This window comes from Heteronotia binoei, chromosome 14 (assembly GCF_032191835.1).
Source record: "Heteronotia binoei isolate CCM8104 ecotype False Entrance Well chromosome 14, APGP_CSIRO_Hbin_v1, whole genome shotgun sequence".
NCBI lineage: Eukaryota > Metazoa > Chordata > Lepidosauria > Squamata > Gekkonidae > Heteronotia > Heteronotia binoei.
In genome coordinates, this window is record NC_083236.1 from 24825693 (window position 1) to 24847749 (window position 22057).

At 45.5% G+C, this 22057-nt stretch overlaps 1 protein-coding gene across 3 annotated transcripts in view; it reads left to right on the top strand.

Annotated features, from left to right (window-relative positions):
* Nucleotides 1-22057, top strand: part of ANO2 (anoctamin 2) — a 178070-nt gene that overhangs the window by 148567 nt on the left and 7446 nt on the right. For all 3 annotated transcript variants that reach the window (XR_009556199.1, XM_060254361.1, XM_060254362.1), the window contains exons 16-22: nt 1742-1943; nt 2302-2413; nt 3475-3532; nt 5390-5490; nt 10973-11121; nt 19397-19549; nt 19704-19756. Coding sequence is in view for 2 of the 3 variants with exons in the window: in XM_060254361.1 (XP_060110344.1) it covers nt 1742-1943; nt 2302-2413; nt 3475-3532; nt 5390-5490; nt 10973-11121; nt 19397-19549; nt 19704-19756 (828 nt within the window). In the remaining variant the exon portion in view is untranslated. The remainder of the gene's footprint in view (nt 1-1741; nt 1944-2301; nt 2414-3474; nt 3533-5389; nt 5491-10972; nt 11122-19396; nt 19550-19703; nt 19757-22057) is intronic.

Genomic DNA, 22057 nt, shown 5'->3' on the forward strand with positions numbered 1-22057 from the left:
TATGCAAAGGAGTTCCTGCTACCAAAAAGCCCTGCTATTGAAGATGGGGTTGACAATGAGCAACTGCTTGCCTGCCACCACCCAGTAAGTTTGCAGCTGAGATTCGATTTAAAAACGAGTGGGCTGAAAGGAGAAAACAGCCTAGAAAGGATTCTGCCCCTCTCACCTCACCTAGCTTTGTTCAGTATTTCACCCACCCAGCATAGGATCCTGATTAGCTGGGCTGCTGTTCTCACCCATCCTAGCCAGTAGAGCACAGGTGGACACAGTGAGACGCCAGAGGGGCACTCCCTAGGCCAGGGGTGGCCAACGGTAGCTCTCCAGATGTTTTTTGCCTACAACTCCCATCAGCCCCAGCCTTTGGCCATGCTGGCTGGGGCTGATGGGAGTTGTAGGCAAAAAACATCTGGAGAGCTACCGTTGCCACCCCTGGCCTAGGCTATTGGCCCACTGGGACTTTTTACTGGTGGCCATAATGGACAATCTTCCCCTCAATTGTTAAAGCTTCCTTTCAAAATATGCATGGGCTGTTACACAAATTTTAAAGAAATTTGTGTTATTTATAGTCCACCTTTCTTAACTGAGACACAAGGCAGTATAAATCAATACAGTCATCAGATTGGGGCATCCAGTAAGCAGTTTAAGGGTTGCAAATATGACTCTCCATTTTATGTATTATATTTATGAGATATTTTAAATGTGTTGTGTTTCACTGGATATGTTTTATTTATCGTTATTACAATGTTTTAATGTTATAAGCTGCCCTGAGCCCGCTTTGCAGGATAGGACAGACTATAAATCGCAAATTAAATTAAATTTAAAAAATTAAAATCTGAAACCAAACAGAATTGTGCAACCTAGTATCAGACATTTTCTTGTGAATGTAATCCATGCCTTGCGTTTGCAGAATGTTTCCTTTCAGAACAGAATACGAGAAAATGCTGGATTTTGAAGCTTGCGGGGGTTGGGGGGAAGGGAGAGCTTGCTTTGCCAGGCTCCCTCAATTGCACAGCAGAGCTACTGAGCCAAGCCTCTCTTCCTTCTATTGGCTGAGGCTTCTCTCCCTCCTGGTCACCTGGGGAAAGAAGGAAAGAGCCAGAGCTTCCTTTGCCCAGTTCCCTGTATCCTATGGGAGAGATACAAAGGAAGCACCTTTAATTTATTTTTTATTTTTATTTGATTCTATTTATATCCCACCCTCACTGTGAAAACACTCGTTAAGACCAATGAGTGCTAACGTCTTAAGCATGTTTTATTTTAAGCAGGTTTTTTTCTTAATTTTTTTTTTAAATTGTGTTTGTGTCCTTTATGAAGTTTATACTTCTGCTACCTGATCTTAAATAGAACACACACAGCCCGGCCAGAAATGGCTCAGCCCAGCAAGGTCTCATTTATGTCAGATCTGGCCCTCATAACAAATGAGTTTGACACCCCTGGCTTAGAAGGTGCATTGAAGGGGACTGGACAAATTCATGGAGGACAGGGCTATAAATGGTGTCTAGTCATAATGATACAGAACGCCTCTGTATGCCAATTGCTGGGGAGCACAGGTGGGAAGATGCTGTTGCAGTCATCCTGCAACCAGAGGCAGCTGGTTGGCCACCATGAGCAAAATGCTTGATGGGCCTTGGTCTGATCCAGCGTGGGTCTTATGTTCTTATATCTCATGAATTATGAAGTTGTGGCTAAGGAGCATTTAAGACAAATTGTTTTAATGAATTTCTGTATGTTTCTTTTTTAGATTTCACTGACATTTTCACTAGTCTTTGGTGTGATTGTGTACCGGATAACCATAGCGGCAGCTCTGTCGATGAGTACCAATGAGTCCACCAAGTCAAACGTCCGTGTGACAGTGACAGCCACTGCAGTCATCATTAATCTTGTTGTGATACTTATCCTAGATGAGATTTATGGAGTGGTTGCCAAATGGCTGACAGAAATGGGTAATAGCACATATGCAGTACCTTTCTTTCTCTTTCTCTTCTCTGTGTTTATGCCTCCTTTTAAATATGTAGATCCAGGACACTGGGGGTTCTTCGGAAGCTTATCAGAAACTGGGGTTCCTCCTCAATATGAAATCCAGTAATGTTCTTTTGAAACATGTTTCCCTGCCACCACCATGACCAGTCTCCCTGTGTGTTTGAGAATTTTTGCAAAATTAGCACAGTCTCCTTTGGATCACATAATTAGGCTTTCTGGGTTCAGATTCTTTCTTCCAAGTGCTGGGATTGGTTAGCTACATCATAAGAGTTTTACAGCACTGGTGAACTGCCTCACTTTCTGATTTCTTTTTATTCACAGAGATACCCAAAACTGAGAAATCTTTTGAGGAGAGGTTAATTATGAAGGCTTTCCTGCTAAAATTTGTGAACTCTTATGCACCAATTTTTTATGTGGCCTTTTTTAAAGGAAGGTAAGTTGAGTGTGCTTCTTTGGCATGAAGTGAATGTATCTGTGTTGCAAATGTCTAACGGCAGAGGTGTAGCAGATGTTCTCCTGACTGATCTCTCACTTCCCACCAGGAGCTTGGGAAGGTTGGAAGCAGACAGAGGGTGTCGTGTTGCTTCTGGCCGTCTCCAAAACCCAGCAGGAAGTGAAACAGGAGAACCGCCCCCCCACCTCCTTGCATGTCTTAAGGGTTGGGAAGAAAGGGTTGGTTTCTCATGTTCAGCACAAATTGGGAGATCCTTCCTCCTCTTCCTCCTCCTCCCCCTCCTCCTCCTCCTCCTCTGTGAAGTTTAGGTTCTCTTATTTTCTTCCTGAAGATCAACAGCATACAGTTGTCAAGAGCCTGCTGAATACACATTCCAAACTTCCACAGAAAGGAGAAAAATAGTTGTCACATTTCCACTGTTAAAATTATTTCACATTCTTGCGAATGGAATATTCCACCTTGCTTCTTCATTGGCTGAAAGACATTTTGATCAAGAGTTACTGGTCATGATACAGCTATTTTCACTGCGTGGTTCTATAAACTAAGTTCCTGGTTTCCTTGAGGATGAATGTATTAAAAATTCAAAGTGGGAACCTATTTTTTAAATAGACTTCCACAATTTCAAATAATACAAAATAGGAATTTCAGGTACAATACCTGAAGCAGGACATTGCTTCTTTCAAAAGCTGATCTGAAGCATTCCAAATTTCATGGAACAGTTTAAATTTAATGTTTGGATGCACAAAATAAGCGTGGTATAGTGAGTAAAAGTGGTGGACTCTGATCTGGAGAGCCAGGTTTGATTCCCACCCTCCTCCACCTGAAGCCTGTTGGGTGACCTTGGGCCAGTCACAGTTTTCTCTGAAGTATCTCTGCCTCATTTACCTTGCAAAGTGCCTGTTGTGGGGAGAGGAAGAGAAAGGCAATTGTAAGCCACTTTGAGACTTCTTAGGGTAGAGAAAAGTGGGGCATAAAAACAATGTTTCTTCTTCCTGATATTGGTTTAACCCCCTCCCCCCTTAAATTTATACTGTTCTCAGATTTGTTGGTCGGCCCGGCCGTTACGTGTACGTGTTTGACGGCTACCGCATGGAGGAGGTAAGTAAGCACATGTAAATCCCCACACTGAACGTGTTTCAACTTAGCACTAACCACACCTTGAACAATTAGAAATAAATACTTCACTGATCCATTTGCCCCGGAGAAAATATGTACTATTATAATCCTCATTACTGCTAAATGGGATGTACAATACTATGTCCCTATGCTATGATTCAGGGTCGCTTGGTGCAATCAATTGGCAATAGACAAGCAAAAGCTCTCCATTTCCCCTTTCATATCAGGATCTCTCCAATGGCATAAACTGGAATAAATCAGATAGAAATGAAGTTTATATTTATTACAACAAAAATGCATTTATTTTTCCAATAATTTAAAAATCTGCTCTCTCCCCACCCTGCACTCTAAGTGGACAAATCACTCACTCGATAGTCCAGACATCGCTTTCTACTTAATATTTATTATTATTTTATACTTCTTGAGAGCTGTGGAAGCTATAGAATCCTGCAAACCCTTTCTTTCTCGCCCATTTGCTTAGCTTCCATAGTCTGCATTTCACGTCCCAGCCAAAAACACAGTCCTCTTTGTTTAAAGAGAGTCTCCACCTACAGTTGGCAGAACTAACTAGAAATTTCTAACTCCAGTGCAACAAAAATGCCCACCAGAGCAATGTATAGTGCTTGAACAGGGAATGCCGTCAACTGGATGGGGAAACACAGATGCCTCAACTTCTTCTGGTTGAACAAGGTGGCTTGAGGTCTTCCTTCCTTCCTTTTAAAACCAGCTAACCCTAACCCTCATTCTTCTTGCCTGATTTCACACTTAGTGTAAAACAGATGAATTCAGAAAATGTACATGGGATGTCCAGTCTGATATGTTGGATGACCTTGTGTGTAGAGAGTTGGCAACACTGGGCTGAGACATTCTTAGGGATGGGGGGGGGGGTTAAGCCTGGGGAGGGTGGGGTTTGAGGAGGAGATGGAGCTCAATGAGGTATGATGCCATGAGTCTACACTCCAAAGCCACCACTTTCTCCAGCAGTTTGGACATCAGTTGTAATTCTAGTGGAGCTCCAGGCGGTGAGATTTGAGGTTGGCAACCCCCTGTGTACATCAAAAATTCCATGGCAAGAAGGGGTCATCCTGGGCAAGAAGGTCTATAAATAAATAAATAGGGTTAACCTGCCTTCCATAACATGCAACACTGGCATATGTGCAAAAGTCACAAAACCATATAATACAGAACAGTAAAAAGTAGAGGGTAGACCAAGTTAGAGGGTTGAGGGGGTACCAATCAGCTGAAACATACAGGAGGAGGGAGGGAGAGAGAGAAACGCAAGAACAAGCTGGTCAAAGAAGGGTTGGAAGATGGGTGATTAGTCAGAAAAAGAGGGGAGAAGATAGAGGTCAGGACACTGGGGGTAGGATTTTGGGGAGGGATAGTGGCTCAGTGGTAGAGCATCTGCTTGGTAAGCAGAAGGTCCCAGGTTCAATCCCCGGCATCTCCAACTAAAAAGAGTCCAGGCAAATAGGCATGAAAAACCTCAGCTTGAGACCCCAGAGAGCTGCTGCCAGTCTGAGTAGACAATACTGGCTTTGATAGACCAAAGGTCTGATTCAGTATAAGGCAGCTTCATATGTTCATATTTTCTCTCCTCTGTGAGTCCTCAGAGGTCTGTCTCCTGTTTCTTTAACCATTAAGTAATGCTCTCTGGTATCATGAGGGACCTTGGCATCATGGCAGTTGTAATTCCCTGATGCCCAGCCACCTTTGCTGCATATATACTGGGGTGCCCTTTAATGTCTTCTGTTTCCTTCCAAGGCAATGGCCAAAGCACAGGTTTGCATTCCCTGCTTGCTTGCACCCTTTCCTGTACAGTTTTTCTCTTCCATTTAGTGCGCTCCTGGAGGATGCTTGATGGAACTTTGCATTCAGCTGAGCATCATCATGCTGGGGAAGCAGCTGATCCAGAACAACATCTTTGAAATTGGAGTCCCGTAAGTATTTCAGCTACAACTGCACCTTTCCCTTTAACTGTAATAAATCTGTCCGGAGTTCACCTCCGCTCTCCTGGACTTCCCTGAAAAAGTTGGGTCACGCCTTGGCCCAGGCAACAGGACAACAAGGATCCAATCCATATGAGGTGCTCCTAAAGGAGTGTGGACTTGTGGGATGAGCATGGAGTTGGTGAAGACACCTGGCCCTGTCCTCATCTCCAAGAGGCTGCTCCCACCCAGCTGGTGAGAGGAAGAAAGTGGAAGTCATGACGACCTCTGATGAGACCAGCTGAGTCTCTCAGTCTGGAAGTGGAAAAACGGTGGCACAGGCTTCTCCAGGGGTTAATGAGGGCTGCTGGGGGTGTGGCAAAGCCCCTGATGGCTGGCTGGTTGCCCGTTCTCCTAATCCAGGGACCATTGTGCAGCTGTACCTACTATTCAATGGACAAGGTAGGTGGAGAGGAAGAGGGGGAACCCTCAGAAAGGTTCAGGAACTGTGTTCTTGTGAGCTCCTGCTGAATCTGAGGCCTGGTTCTTTGGTCCTAGGAAATTTTCATGACCATGCTCAGCAGTGTCCCAGGCAGGGCCAGCATGTCTATTAGGTGACCGTAGGCAGTCGCCTATGGGCACAGCCTTGGGAGGGTGCTGAATTGGGTGTCCCACTCCTGAGGGTGGGCGGGGGGGGGGAATGAGTGAGTGAGTAAGGGAGAACCACTGCCCTTCCACCTCACAAATAAAGGTGCCACCGATTTGCTGATTGGCAGGCCCTTCCAGCATCCTCCTGCGCATTTTACATGTGGGAGGAAGGAAGCAGCAGAGGAGGAGGTGGGCATCTGGACATGTGTATGCATCACAGTGCCCACAGCCAGCCTTGTCATTCCACACTGCCAGAGCCCCAGCTGGTAAGGTGGCTGCAGTGAGGCTGGCTGGGCATGTGGGGGGAGACCACGGGGAGGGCCAGGGCATGCTTTGTTGGTAGGGGGCCGGAGGGTACCTTGCCTGGAGCAGTGGGCATGGCAGGGCACCCTACCACCAGCGCAAGGAACCTTGGGATATGTAGTTTTCAAAGCGTGTTTCTCTAACAAGGACTGGTGATCTGTATAAGCCATTGTTGAAATTATTAAGTACAGCCTGATCACAGGGAAGTGGTAACATAACAAAAAAGAAAGGAAAGCAGGTACAATGACCTATCCGCCTACTGGCATGATCTTTGGAGGCTCTTCTTTTGAGAGCAGGTGGCTGGCAACCTGGAGGTGAGCCCCTGTTGTGGGTTGGAACTTCTTCCCAAGAGAGATCTGCTTGGCATCTTTGCTTGTGGGTGTCAGGCAAACTCTCTCATATTTGTCCAGGAGTTTGCGATGTATAGTGTTTGTATATTGATGCCTCCTTTCCCCTTCTTTCTTGTTGCTGCCCACCCCTTCTCCAAGCTGTCTGACAGTTGTCCTACTCTTAGCCTAATTTTTAAGCTTCTCTTCAACTGCTGATATTTCAAGTTTGTACAGGCTTTTAATGTATTACTTTATTTTGGGGATAATTCATAAACTTCTAGGATTGCCAGTTTCCAGATGGGGCCAGGAGATCTTCCATAATTACAACTGATTTCCAGGCTACAAAGATCCATTCTCCTGGAGAAAATGCCTGCTTTGGAGGGTGGATTCTATAGCATCACATCTCTGCTAAACTTACTTCCTTCCTTCCTTCCTTCCTTCCTTCCTTCCTTCCTTCCTTCCTTCCTTCCTTCCTTCCTTCCTTCCTTCCTTCCTTCCTTCCTTCCTCAAATTCCACTCTTTGCAGGCACTAATCCCAAACCTACATGAATTTCTCAAATCAGATTGAGTTCTATGTCAGGCAAAAGGCAGTACAGATTTTTTTTTTCAGTAAACAAATAAGTTTGGATCAGGAAAAAGCAAACAGGGAGGTGAACTTCAAACAAATGATGGGTGAAAAAAATATATCTTCTTCAGGTTAGACTCCAGTTAAGCCAGCAAAATGTCAGAGGTTTCATTGAAAGCTAGAACTGAGACAGAGCACTTTATTGACCACAAGAACTTATAGAGCCATACACCTTGAAGAAGGCCAATTTTCAAAATGTGTTGGCCATCACTCTTCAATTTAATAATTCTTCCACATGGCACTGACCTAAAGTTCACCCTTCTCACTTCCTTTCATAGCTAAACTAAGAACACAGTTTAAACTGAAACCAGCCTCTCACAACCTAGGAGCACAAAACAAGAAAGACATTTTTATTACAAATAATTACTATTAAGCCCTCTTTTGATTGGTTTTAAAAGAGGTGTTTTTTGTTTAAACAGGAGTCTAATAAGTAGACACATCACTCCTTCATACTCTTTGCTTCTGGCATGCACAGTTTGCATTCAACGGAGTTATTGCAGGCTGTGAGGAAAATGTTTCTTGTAGCCTCATGGATTAATTTGGCTTTTTGCTCTCAAACATATTGTATATAGCAGGGGTGGCCAATGGTAGCTCTTCAGATGTTTTTTGCCTACAACTCCAATCAGCCCCAGCCAGCATGGCCAATGGCTGGGGCTGATGGGAGTTGTAGGCAAAAAACATCTGGAGAGCTACCGTTGGCCACCCCTGGTATATAGTATAAAGTAATATGTGTATCTATCTAGGTATTTGCCTGTATTTCATTAAGACATATTAGACTACATACCCTTTTTGCAAATTTTTCTAGTATAATAACATGATAGGAGAATTTTTGCTTATGGTACTCGTTTCTCATTTCCCACCACCAGTCATGACTTTGAATTATTATTTTAGTCAGAGGAAGCAGACAGTAAAATCCTTAAAAATATAGTCAAACCAATGAATTAGGGTTACCAACTTCCAGATGAAGCCTGAAGATCTTCTAGAATTAGTAATGACCAGGGAGTCAGACTACAGAGATCAATTGCCCTGGAGAAAATGGCTGCTTTGGAGGGTGGACTCTATGGCATTATAGCACACTGAGGTCTCTCCCCAGTCTCCATTCCCTAGCCCCAGAAATTTCTCAGAAGGGCATTCACAACTCTATGATAACTACATGATGTAATGGAGAAGGTGCTAAACTTGGATTCGGGGCACCCACATTCAAATCCCTTGTCAGCCATGAAATTCACTCCTTATTGCAGATAAGTAGCTATTATCTCTTAACCCAAGCTACCTCACAAGGAATGTAAAACAGGATAGACCCAATATGAGGTCCTGAGCTTTTGGGAAGAGTTGTTTGAGTAAGGGCTGTAGCTCAGTGGTAGAGCATCTATGTTGTGAACAGACAGTCCCAGCCTCAGACCCTGGCATCTGAACCTAAATGGAACTGTAATGAAGGATAATCATCATCATCATCATCATGGCTCTTTTTCTAGCAGGAGCTCCTCTGCATATTAGGCCATGCTGCCTGATGTAGCCAATCTTCCTGGAGCTTACAGTAAACCCTGTACTTAGATCCCTATAAGCTCTTGGAGGATTGGCTGCATCAGGAGGGCGTGGCCTAATATGCAGAGGAGGTCCTGCTAGAAAAAGAGCCATGATGATTATAATAATAATAATAATAATGGAGGTCCCCAACATGGCTTCTGTGGGTGCCTGTCAGCACTTTTCCTGGTCTCTGCCAAGTGTTTTAGAAAGTGGGTGGGGCCAGGAGGGCCTTCAGCCTATCAGGGCTTCTGATTGGTCACTGGAGAGCTCATTGGCTGGGTAGATTATTTTTAAAGTTTCTTTGGCAGCAGCTGCCAGCAGAACACAAGGGACTTCATAGTGTGACTGAAGATAAGATGTGTGTAGGCAATAACATTTTTAAACAATATAGTCACTTTAAAAGACACCCTTGCCTGAAACTGGAAGAGTTAGTACGAGGGCTATGACCTCACTCCCTGACATTTTGTGGATGGCCCTGCTTCCTGTGGCAGTCCTCCTGCAGTTATACCCACCATCCTGTGTCAGAATGCCAACGGCACCTGCAGGCTCAAAATGTTTAGGGACCCCAGTGTAGATAATGCTGAACTTGGAACGGTGGTCTAACTCCGTTATAGTGCAGTTTCATGTATTCATTGTTTGTTTCTTACTGGATGATTTTATTGCGTTTTGATTATATTGTAAATAATTTATTTTGGAGGGGGGAATTGATAGAGAATATAAACAGTGCAGACTTCTCCTCTCTCATTTGTATTCGAAGAGTATTTGAAGAGATTTCCTTTAGAGATCCCGTAGAGATCCTTAACTCCACCTACAAAGTTACAATTTCCAGGATTCCTTTGGGAAGAGGAAATGAGCATTAAACTAACTGGAGGCTGTGATTTAGATTTATCTTCCAGTGTTATGAAGTCTTGTTCAGTTTCTACAGGAATAAATGGAACAGTGGCGTACCAAGGACGGGGCGGAGGGAGTGTTCCACCTTGGGTGCAGAGAATAAGGGGGTGCATAGTCTGTTCCTTCACTCAAAAAGGGTAGGTCTTAATGCAGGCAATGTTTGCAGAGCCCTCGCAAAGTAGGACATGCGACCTTAGGGACTGTCTGGCTCTGTTGGGGGGGTTCCTTCCTTCCATCTCATCCCCAAGCCCCATGAAGCATGGCTGCTTACTCACATTTGGTACAGTCACAGAGAACCAGTTTGATGTAGTGGTTAAATATGTGGACTCTTATCTGGGAGAATTGGGTTTGATTCCCCACATCTCCACATGCACCTGTTGATATGACCTTGAGTCAGTCACAAGTTCTCACAGAGTTGTTCCACTCAAAAACAGTTCTTGGAGAGCTCTCTCAGTTCCACCTACCTCACAGGGTGTCTGTTGTGGCAAGGGGAAGGGAAAGGAGATTGCAAGCCACTTTGAGACTCCTTTGGGTGGTGAAGGGCAGGGTCTAAATCCAATCTCCTCCTCCTCCTCCTGTGGAGCCAGCCTGGTGCTCTTGTGCCCAATGGCTGCATTTTCTTGGGAAAGCTTGGCAGTCATTGGGTGGATGGAAGAGTTCAAGGCACACCCAATGACTCCCCCTCCCTCCCGTAGGAGGGTTTGTGATGGAATGAGCATTTTTAAGGAGTAAAAGCAGTGCTGTGTAGACATGCTAGGGCAGGAGCTGCACGAGTAAGGAGAGGTTGGAGGTGGGCTTGGAAGAGTAGATCAGAAGCCTGCAGCATTGGGCCTGCAAGTGAAAATTGGAATTTGGGAGGCCATAGAATGAGGTGGGGAATCTAGACACCCAGTTAAGGGGCATGGCATTGGAGAAAACTTGATCAGGTGTCCTTCCTTCTGTCCCTCCCCTTTGACCTGAGCGGATCATCTTTTCCTCTGGTGTTTGTTTCCAAGGTCGGTCTTAAAGTAACACAGGTCCGCAGTGGTTTTTTGGCCCAGACAAGCAGCAGGAGGGGGGGATGTTTAAAAATGATCTGCTCTGAGTGTCAAATATACTAGGTATACCACTGCGTCTTAAAATTAATATCTTTTAAAAACCATATTAACTGCCTGTTCTGTTCATTCCCCAGAAAATTAAAGAAGCTTTTCCGGAAGCTAAAGGATGAGCGAACTGAGACAAAGAAAAGTGATTCTACCCCATCCAAACCTCCACAGCAGTGGGAGCTGGATTATGTATTGGAACCTTTCACTGGCTTGACTCCAGAATACATGGAAATGAGTAAGGTCTTTGAACAGCTCTTGCAATCTGCTAGTAGTAGTCATATTTATCAGTCATCTCTGTGAGACCCAGCTTGAAATCTCTCGCTGGGTCACCAGGCCAACTTATTTCAGGCCAACTTATTTCACAGAGTTGTTGTGAGGACAACATGGAGGAGAGGAGAACCATGTAAATTGCTTTGGGCCCAAAATGAAGTAAAATAGCAATAATAATGAGTTATATGACCAAGAATACTGACTCTCCTGAAATCATTACTGTTGAACCACTCTTAGATCAACTGAATGTTGTGGTTTATTGACACCTGGGTTTCCTGTCTTGTTATCAACACTATCTCCATGCCTACTACCCTAATCCAAACTAGCCTGCTATTATTATTCACCCGCTATTGCCGTTCAGCATCTGAAATCACCTTTATAAAGTTTATATCTCTGGTACCTCATGCTACATTTTATGGCACGCATGGTCCAGCCCAACAAAGTGGCATTTATGTTAGATCTGGCTCATTTAACAAATGAGTTCAACACCCCTGCCCAAGAGGGCTAACAAATCCAAAACATCTCTGTAGGATACAAACAAATAGGCAGTTTTCAACAAAAGAGGGGTTGGCACTAACCTTAGGAGAAGCCAAGCCCTTGATGGATAGTTCTTCCCTGGACATACCCAAGGCACCCTTTCTGTCCTTTTTTTGAAAATGCTAAAAGGTTAGTTATTTTAACTGGGTGGATTTATGGATACATTTGTATTCTGATGTTGTTATTTTTCCAAGGCGCATTTGTAACCTACAAAAGCTGAATATAAATAACCACATAAACCAACAAATATATTGAGCGATTTTCTCTCAGTATGCCTGCAAGCCTATATCAGCCAAATTTCCCTTTTCTACACGAAAGGTAATGGTACAGGAGCGCTAGCTCTTGGATTCAGTTTCAGATTCGTACTTCCAACAGGAGGATCTGTTCTCTGTAACACTAATGCATCACCATCCTTGTTAATTTTGCCATGCTGAGCCCTGTCTCCGGGGTTTAAGAGAGATGGAAAACAAGTGAAATTTAACCTGCTCCTCCCCTGGCCTGCCTGTTGTGTGCAGCCCCATATCACTAAATTCAGCTGCCAGATTCACTGCTGAGTGACAGAGACCACCCACAAAGGCAGCAGGCCTTCGGAGGGGCTCAGCACTGAAGCTGTCAGTTGAGATTGTCCTGAAAGGGCATCAAGCAGAAGTGGAGATTAAAGGTGCTCTTCGGTGGCTGGTGTTTACCTACTTGAAAAATAGGGCAAAAGGCAGAAGGAGGGTGCTGGCCTTCGAAAGAGGGTTTTAATCACCAGCAGGGGTGGAATTCTAGCAGGAGCTCCTTTGCCTATTAGGCCACACACCCCTGATGCAGCCAATCCTCCAAGAGCTTACAAGGGTCTTTTTTTGTAAGCTCTTGGAGGATTGGCTGCATCAGGGGTGTGTGGCCTAATAGGCAAAGGAGCTCCTGCTAGAATTCCACCCCTGATTACCAGAAATAATGCTATTTATGGAGCAGGAAATCTGTGACAAAGTACGGAAAAGCAAGGTTTAAATCCAGTAGCACCTTAAAGACCAACAGGGTAAAAGCTTTTGAGACAAATGTAGTTTGACTCTCAAAAGCTTATACCCTGGAAACCTTCAACTGCAGACTAACAAAGGTACCCACCTGAAACTAAGGTACAGAAAGTCCAGGGGTAGGATGTTGGAGAAGAGGCAGTCCCATCAAGGACAACTGAGGCACGGGGGGTGGCAACAGAGACTGCCATCCCCACCCCTGAATCAGCCACTGCATCATCTCACCTCATTGGAGAACCAGCCATGAATGACGTTACCATAATAGATTAAACAGTGAGCAGTGACTCACGAAAGCTCATACCCAGACGCGAATTTTGTTAGTCTTTAAGGTGCTACTGGACCCTTGTTCTTTTCTACATTACTGTAATACGTTCTTGAGCTTAATGTTGTAATAACTTTGGTCAGCTCCTTGGAAGCAGCGACGTAGCCTGCCCTCAAGAATAAATTATGGGCTCTGGTAATTAGCTGAAAACTTTGTGAGCTTTGAAAAGAAGCCAGATCTGGGCTCTGAAAGTAGACCTTGCTTATGTCTGTCATCATGGGAGCGCCATTCCCCAACGAGTGTGCAGGACAGATTTGGAGGCTGACAGCCAGCTACTTGCATGTTTACAGCGTCCTTGCCAAGCGGCAGCCGTCCGGGCTGGTGGTCCGTTCCCGCTCAGAAAAGCAAAGCCAGATATCAAAAGGACGAACGTTAGAAGAGTGGCATCTCATCTGTGCCTGCTGTGGGAAGGGAACAGGACCATAGTAGTGATTTGTCTGCCCTGCCTTGCCGACACTGAGCTTCCGTGTACATTGCAGCAAGCCTGGCTTGGCTTGGCTTTCCCTGCTTCCTCACTAGCATCCAGCATAACCTGCCCAAGTGAGTCTTTGGAGAGCTTCTGAGGAGCCGGTGTAACCAAATTTAATCCTGTGCCTGCCAGAGGCACTGAGAAGATGGACGTCCATATAAACAGAGGCAGAATGAGGTTCTGACTCTAAGCCTTTTGGGATTAATTCTGGAGATCTGGAAGCATTTTGCCTGAGGCAGGAGAATCCATCAAAACCTCCTGACTTTCACGCATCAGCAGTGGAGAGCTTGCTAAAGGGAGAGCCACATTCCTCCATAATCTCTGTGATGTGGTAGGACTTGAAAGTGTCATCTTGGAGCGTCATGTACAGACATGTTGTATATATTAATTGCCGTCAAGAGTTACTGGAAAAACCATTGATGGCTATGCCAGAAAAAGTAATAATAACTAGGGTCCAACTGGAGCCATGCTGATTTTATGGGAAAGTCAGTTTTCATGGTCAATGTAGACTTATTGGAGGGGGCTGAAAATGTTCCCACTTATTTTCCTTCCACATTTTGTCACATTTTCCACACCCATTCGTACACATGAGCTCTGAGCCCAGGCAACTGGACCGATGATGCCCCACTTCAGTGTTTTTCCTGTCCAAAGTAATTATATACTGTGGGAAAATATGCACCTCTGAATTCACACCTGAATGGGATATTGCGCCCCTGCACTGCATTCCTTTTAATGTGCATTGCTTTGGCGTGTACCTATTGAGTGAACTTTTTTGAATGCAAGGGAACATCAGTCCAGCTGCCTCAAGAAGAAGAAGACTGCATATTTATACCCCACCCTTCTCTCTGAATCAGAGACTCAGAGCGGTTTACAATCTCCTGTATCTTCTCCCCCCCACAACAGATACCCTGTGAGGTGGGTGGGGCTGAGAGGGCTCTTACAGCAGCTGTCCTTTTAAGGACAACCATTGCCAGAGCTATGACTGACCCAAGGTCATTCCAGCAGCTTCAAGTGGAGGAGTGGGGAATCAAACCCGGTTCCCCCGGATAAGAGTTTGGACACTTAACCACTGCACCAAACTGGCTACACCAAACAACTTCCTTCATCTCCTCTGCCCCATCACCCGTCAGTTTCACACACTTACACAGAGGTGTGAGAAATTGCCAAAATGATGCTTGTCTCATGGGTGTGTGTATGTGGAGTTCCTTCTATCCAGTTTGTACACCCCATGCATGATTTTATGAACTTGTTATGCCCCCCCCTTGGTTGTCTTTTTTCTGAAGTCAGAAGCCTGAACTCATTAGCCTTATCCCAGAAAAAGGTGCTTCACTCCTTAATCATTTTCATTGACTTTTGCTGTTGTGATCATGTTTAAGATGGATTGACCAGTACTGTATAATGTATTCCAATTATGGATGCACCATAGGGTATTGTGATACTGGCTTTTTGTTTGTGATCCCTTTCCTAATAAATCCCAAGTATAGAAGTTACCTTTTCCACCACTGAATGAACATTGCGTGCCGGCAACATTTCCTACCTGTGAATCCCTCCCCTCACAGTCCAGTCCCAGTGGCCCCTTGGTTTGCAGGTGCAAGCCATTCTCTGAGAACCAGACACTCAGCCTTGAGATGCCTGGCATAGGGTGAAAGATACTTCATGAATGTTACCATACAGAATGCATTGAACATTATTTGCCTTGTTGCCCCTCAGTCACCCAGATGCTTTTGGAGATCTTCAGAATCCATTTTTGTTCTCATCATCCTTCATAATGTGGTATCATTTGCAAATCTGGCCATTTCACTGCTCACTCCAAACGATCGATTAACAAACTAAATAGCACTTTCCTGAATACGGAACCTTGTCTGCCTCTGTAGAATACCATTCCTTTTCATCTGTGCTCTACTTCCAGCATTTTCAAATAAAAAAGATTATCCCCTGACCTCTAAATTCACTCAGGAGTTTCTATTGAAGTGCTTCGTTGAAAACGTTTTTTTGGAAGACCAACAATGCTTTCCTGAACAAGTTGCATCAGTATAAATTTGCTGAAGTCAGTGGACTTGAAAGGGTACAACCCTGCTTACAATGCCCTGACCTAGATAGCCTCAGCTAGCTCAGTTTCATCAGATCACAGAAACTAAGCAGGGTTGGCCTTGGCTGGTATTTGGAAGAGCAACCTCCAAGGAATAACAGGGTCATGATGTAGACGCAGGCAATGGCAAACCACCTTTGAAACCTCTCTTGCTTTAAAAACAAGTCTAGCTCATAATGCTAAAAGAGCTAGAACTTCTGTCTGCCAGACAGTCTTGGGAACTCCTGGCTATTCTACACACAATGTCAGATGATATGTCAAGTTCTGCAAGTTTTTCTCCTTTAAACAACTCAGGGAGGTTTAAGAAACAGTTTATTAGGATAAAGGCATGACACGCTAGACAGTCATTCCTAAAACTGACTTTGGCGGATGACCATTATACATTTCAAAGCTCAGGCTGCCAAAACCAAATGCTCCCTCCCCTCACAGCCCAGTCCCAGTGGCCCTTTTGTTTGCAGGTGCAAGTCATTCTATGAGAACCAGACACTCAGCTTTGAGATGCCTGGCACAGGGTGAAAGATACTTCGTGAATGTTACCATACAGCAGGGGTGGCCAACGGTAGCTCTCCCGATGTTTTTTGCCTACAGCTCCCATCAGCCCCAGCCATTGGCCATGCTGGCTGGGGCTGATGGGAGTTGTAGGCAAAAAACATCTGGAGAGCTACCGTTGGCCACCCTTGCCATACAGAATGCAGATAGGCAGCAAGCATAGCACAGAGTGTTAAGGTTGCTACAGGGCACAAGGATCTCATAATAAAAAGGTTACAGAACACATCATGGCAAGAGGCACTCTTGACATGATGTTGATGATTCTGCTTACAATGGCACTGCAAGTATGTACTTTCAAAGAACTCCAAACGGTCTGTTATTTTTTGGACTTATATCCCGTCCTGAGCCTGCTTCAGCAGGGAGGGCGGGATATAAATCCAATCAATCAAATATGTGAGTTATTTCTGTGGTGCACATCGGAGAGCCAATGTGGTGTGGTTAGAGAGTCAGACTAGATTCTAGGAGAACCACAGATGAATCCACCACTCTTCCACGAAAGATCACTGGGTGATCTTGACCACTCACTCACACACTCTCACCTTAACTTGCCTCACAGAGGTTTTTTGTGAGGATAAAATGGGGGAGAGGAGAACAAAGGCAGGATATCTAAATAGTTTGCTTGCTCTGTAGTCCATCCTGTTTGCCCCGGTATGTATGGATGGGGTTAATGTCAGGACTATGGGAGGATTCTTAATGCACCATGCTGAGTGTCACTTCTCAGTTCACTCTTCTTAATGATCCTTCATTGAGCAGGGGTTGGACTACATGGCCTGTATGGCCCCTTCAAATTCAATCAGTAAATCAATCAATCAGTCTTTATTGAATTAGCAACAAAATGCCATAGCAACTGACAACCAGACACAACAATTAAAAAATAAAACATTCAGTACAACAATAGAGTTATATTAATCATGATAAAATTTAGGCTGAATTAGCAATAAAATTTATCCAATGACATCCTAAGAAAACAACCCATAGTAGTAAAAAGGAGAGTATCTCATTACTATTTTTTTTTAAAAATCTATAATGGCAGCCACAAGCTTTGTCACTTGGAAACTGCATTGAGCAGCGGTTGGACTACATGGCCTGTATGGCCCCTTCTAATTCTATATGCCCAGTTAGGTATGTGGTTAGAGAATTGCTCTGAAGCATGTGAGGTGTGGGTTCTAATCCAACCTCTTCTTGCTATTTTGCTGTGAATTGGCCTGTTGCCAGCCAAAATGCATGTTTGGCCTTCTTACACAAAGCCCCCAGGTGGGCTTCAAACCCATGCTGCCATTTTGCTACATGGCTGCTTTCCCCCAGTGCAGAGGTGTCAAACGTAAGGCCTGGCAATCAGAACTGGGCTCTTAGATGGCCCACAAGCAACTGGGAGGGAACAGCAGACTGCTTGGGGAGTGGAGTGGGTGGAGTCATGATCGAACAACCTTGTCTGCAGCAGTCAAGCAGTATGGAAGCATCTGCCCAGTGCTGCACTGCTGGTTCTCCAGTCCATCCTTGTAGGTTTTCCTTCACACCCCCTTCCAACCCATGGGGCCTTGCAGTGAGGATACACCAAATCAAAGCTTATTAGCTGCTGCTTTATACAGTTTATCTCTCCAGTATCTGGCATGACCTTTTATGGCACACAGGCCCAGCCTGACAAAATGAATTTATGTCAAATCTGTCCCTCTTAACAAATGAGTTTGACCACCCTGTGAGACAAGTTAGGTGAGAGTGTTTGAGTGGCCCAAGGTCACCCACTCTTCCACAGAAGAGTGGTGGGTTCACCCATGGATCTCCCAGAATTCTGGTCATCACACCTCAAAAAAGATATTATAGCATTGGAAAAAAAGTGCAGAAAAGGGCAACTGGAATGATTAAACTGGAAAGTGGTTGACACTTTCCCTATGAAGAAAGGTCAAAATGCTTGGGACTCTTTAGCTTGGAAAAATGTCAACTGAGGGGTGACATGATAGAGGGGTGACAAGACTATCCATGGGATAGAGAAGATTGAGAAAGAAATACTTTTCTCCCTTTCCTGTGTGCGGACTCTTATCTGGGAGAACCGGGTTTGATTCCCCACTCCTCCACATGCACCTGCTGGAATGGCCTTGGGTCAGCCATAGCTCTGGCAGAGGTTGTCCTTGAAAGGGCAGCTGCTGTGAGAGCCCTCTCCAGCCCCACCCACCTCACAGGGTGTCTGTTGTGGGGGAGGAAGGTAAAGGAGATTGTGAGCCACTCTGAGACTCTTCGGAGTGGAGGGCGAGATATAAATCCAATATAAATCCAATATCTTCTTTCTCACAATACAAGAACTCATGGGGCACTCAATGAAATTGCTGAGCAGTTGGGTTAGAGCGGATAAAAGGAAATACTTCTTCTCCCAAAGGGTGATTAACACATGGAATTCACTGCCACAGAAAGTGGTGACAGCTACAAGCATAGACAGCTTCAAGAGGGGATTGGATAAATATATGGAGCAGAAGTCCATCAGTGGCTATTCGCCACAGCGCATTGATGGAACTTTCTGCCTGGGGCAGTGATGCTCTGTGATTCTTGGTGCTTGAGAGGGGAGCAACAGTGGGAGGGCTTCTAGTGTCCTGGCCCCACTGATGGACCTCCTGATGGTGCCTGTTGTTGGATTTTTTTGGCCACTGTGTGACACAGAGCGTTGGACTGGATGGGCCATTGGCCTGATCCAACATGGCTTCTCTTATGTTTTTATGCACTGCCCCAGTGAATGCTTGGGGAGATGACAGAAATGCCTCCTGAGACTGTACAACTGTGTATTCTGTTCTTGCTGCACTGGTGCCTATATCCCTCTTGCTTGGCAAAAGACTGAGGCAACTCTTTCCATCTCTGCCTCTCACAAGGGTATTGTTATCACACTGTGTGGTGATTGATGGGCTGTGGTGGGTTGGTCTGGGCTCTGGTGCCATTGCTGTGCTCTCTGCACTTTGAAGTGAGGTCTTTTTATCTCCTCTGAGAAGCAGGCATAGCATACTGACTTGTGGCAAGGGCAACTTCACATTTGAGTTCCTTAAGTGTTTTGCAAGAATTCTCAGGAATACGGCTAAATCTTACAATTTGATCTTTTTGTAATGAAGACTGGTCACTTTCAAGATAGGGTGTTGCAATGATATTTAAGTTCAGAGTAGATATGACATATACCAATATAGCAATATATTCCATCTCTGGAAAAGTTCAACGCAGACTTTGTTTGTTAGTCTCTGACTTGCCAAAGGATCTTAAGAGCAAACCTCTTATGTCTTCCAGTCATCCAGTTTGGCTTTGTCACGCTCTTCGTTGCCTCTTTTCCGCTGGCCCCTGTTTTCGCTCTGCTCAACAATGTCATCGAGGTCCGGCTGGATGCCAAAAAGTTTGTCGCTGAACTAAGAAGGCCAGATGCGGTTAGAGCAAAAGATATTGGTATGCATGTCAATTTGGAGTGACGGTAGGGAAAGAGGGGTTTATTTTAAGCACTGCGGATGAAAGAAGGGGAAGGCGGGAGGTTGACTGGAATTCAGTGAGCAATGAGAACTGGAAGCAAAACCTCTTAACAAAGACTTGTCCTCTGTTGCAGGAATTTGGTTTAACATCTTGAGTGGCATTGGAAAGTTTTCAGTCATAATTAATGTGAGTATTGACATGCCATGAAATAGAGGGCTTGATTTAGCTAATCCAAGTCTCTCCAATTGCCAAGAAATGCAGGTTCTTGGATTGGCTGGAAATGTAGTGGAAGTAACCGAGCATCGAACTGGCATAAATTTATGATACATGTACTATACATCAAGAGTGTTTGTATTCGTTAGTTGACATTGCAGACTGGCTTGCATCCAATGGTAATTTCTGCTGATGGACAAGGTTTCCATGAGTGGAGTAAGACTTTCCTGGGTCCCCAATTCCAACGCAGCACAAAATTTCCTTCCAACACTTCTCCTGATGGACAGGTATTCCCATTTCACACCGCAAAAATCTGAAAGATCTCACATTGGAGTGTTCTGCAAGGCCCATTCACTGCCTGCATCAGATGTAAAAATGGTGTCAAGATGAACCACATTAATCTCTACTGCTGTGGTTGCAACCATGGGGGCCATGTCAGGCACGCTGATACAGGTTTGTGTAAAATGGCTCAGAATTGCTAAGTTCTCAAAAAGTGGCCCTCCAACCTAAATCTGCTCACCTATGCACACACACCTGTGGCTTCCTGGTAGCCCCACAGCAACCCAGCTGGAGCAGAAGTGACATGGCATCGCAGATGCATCAACATCCCTGGGAAGGCTCTCAAAGAGTACAGCTTGACTACTGGCAGGAGCAGGAGGACAGGGAAAACAGGATCTTCAAGGAGACAAACAGGCCTCATAATCCCTTCTGTTTGTCCGGTGAGGTCCTATAGTAGGTGGATAGAAAGAATTAAACAAAAGCAGAAGCTGTCATTGAGGAAGTGGTGACCATTAGAACTACCCTATGGAAAGGAACAAATTCAGACTTGACCCCAGAGCTCAGCTGCCTATCCAAGACAATGAGTGCCCTTGCATATGGTGGGTGTAAGTTTGCCAGCTCCAGGTTGGGAAATACCTGAAGATTTGGGGAGTGGGGAGAAGAAGGACATCAGTGGGGTATAATGCCACAGAGTCCACCCTTCAAGGCAGCCATTTTCTCCAGGTGAACTGATCTTTATGGTAAAAATCCATCCAGGATCCATAAAAAAAGAAAAGCCAACAATACTCTACCCAAACTCCTGAAAAATGACCACCAAAGCCACCAGAATCTTTAGGCAGCTACCAAATGGCATCTAACCAGCCAGAGCCCTATGCCAAATCCAGATGTCTGGTGGAGGGTGGATCCAGGTGGGTGGCTGTGTTGGTCTAAAGTAGAAGTGTGCATGCACACAAAAGCTCATACCTAGAATAAAACTTTGCTGGCCTTAAAGGTGCCCCTCGACCAGGGCTTTTTTTGTAGCAGGAACTCCTTTGCATATTAGGCCGCACACCCTTGAGGTAGCCAATCTTCCTGGAGCTTACTGTAGGCCCTGTACGAAGAGCCCTGTAAGCTCTTGGAGTATTGGCAACATCCAACACTGGCCTGCGGGCACGTGGCACCTCAGGCAGGCTCCGTGGCCACTGCCTCCGCCGCGGCCATCGTCCCCCCCCCACTGTGGCCGCCCTCTTTCCGTTTGCGGTGCTGCAAAGCTCAGTCGTCCACCCTCCCAGGCTGATCCTCCGCCCCCCGCCACCCCCGGCCTCCTCTTTTTTGCAGCGCTGCAAGCCAGCACCACTGACCGTTGCCTTCCTCTCCCCCTCCAAGCCAAGCTGAGCCTGCTCCTTACCAGCTCCAAAGTGGCTGGCGTGGCTTTTAATGCTTTGAAGGGCCCGCGGGAGGAGAGTTTACTCCTCCTTCCCGGAAGTGAGGGGTAGTGAAGTCTTTTCTTGCGGGCCCTTCAAAGCATTAAAAGCCACACCAGCCACGTTGAAACTGGTAAGGAGCAGGCTTGGCTTGACTGAATGGGGACGGAGATGGAGTGTGGCGCTGGCTTGCAGCGCTGCAGAGGGAGGGAGGAGGGTGGCGGTGGGGAGAGGGAGGCAGGCAAACTAGGCATTTGCCATGGGCACCCAGGGGGGAGAGAGCCCAATTTGGTGCCCCCCACCTCCCAGTGCCCTAGGCAACCACCTAGTTTGCCTAGTGGGCGAGCCAGCCCTGGCTACATCAGGGGTGCAAAGGAGTTCCTGCTACAAAAAAAAGCCCTGTCCTCAACTCAAACTTTGTCCAGGGGGGGTCATTTCTGGCAGAATTCTCTTCTAAACTGCTCAGGAGATGAAACGGCGCCTGGATGCCTAACTGGTTCGCTCTGTCTTCCAGCCACAAAGCAGCTTCTCCATGGGGAGGTGCCTGCAGAGCTTTCTGATCGTCCTCCTCTGCATCACTAAAGTGACTTGA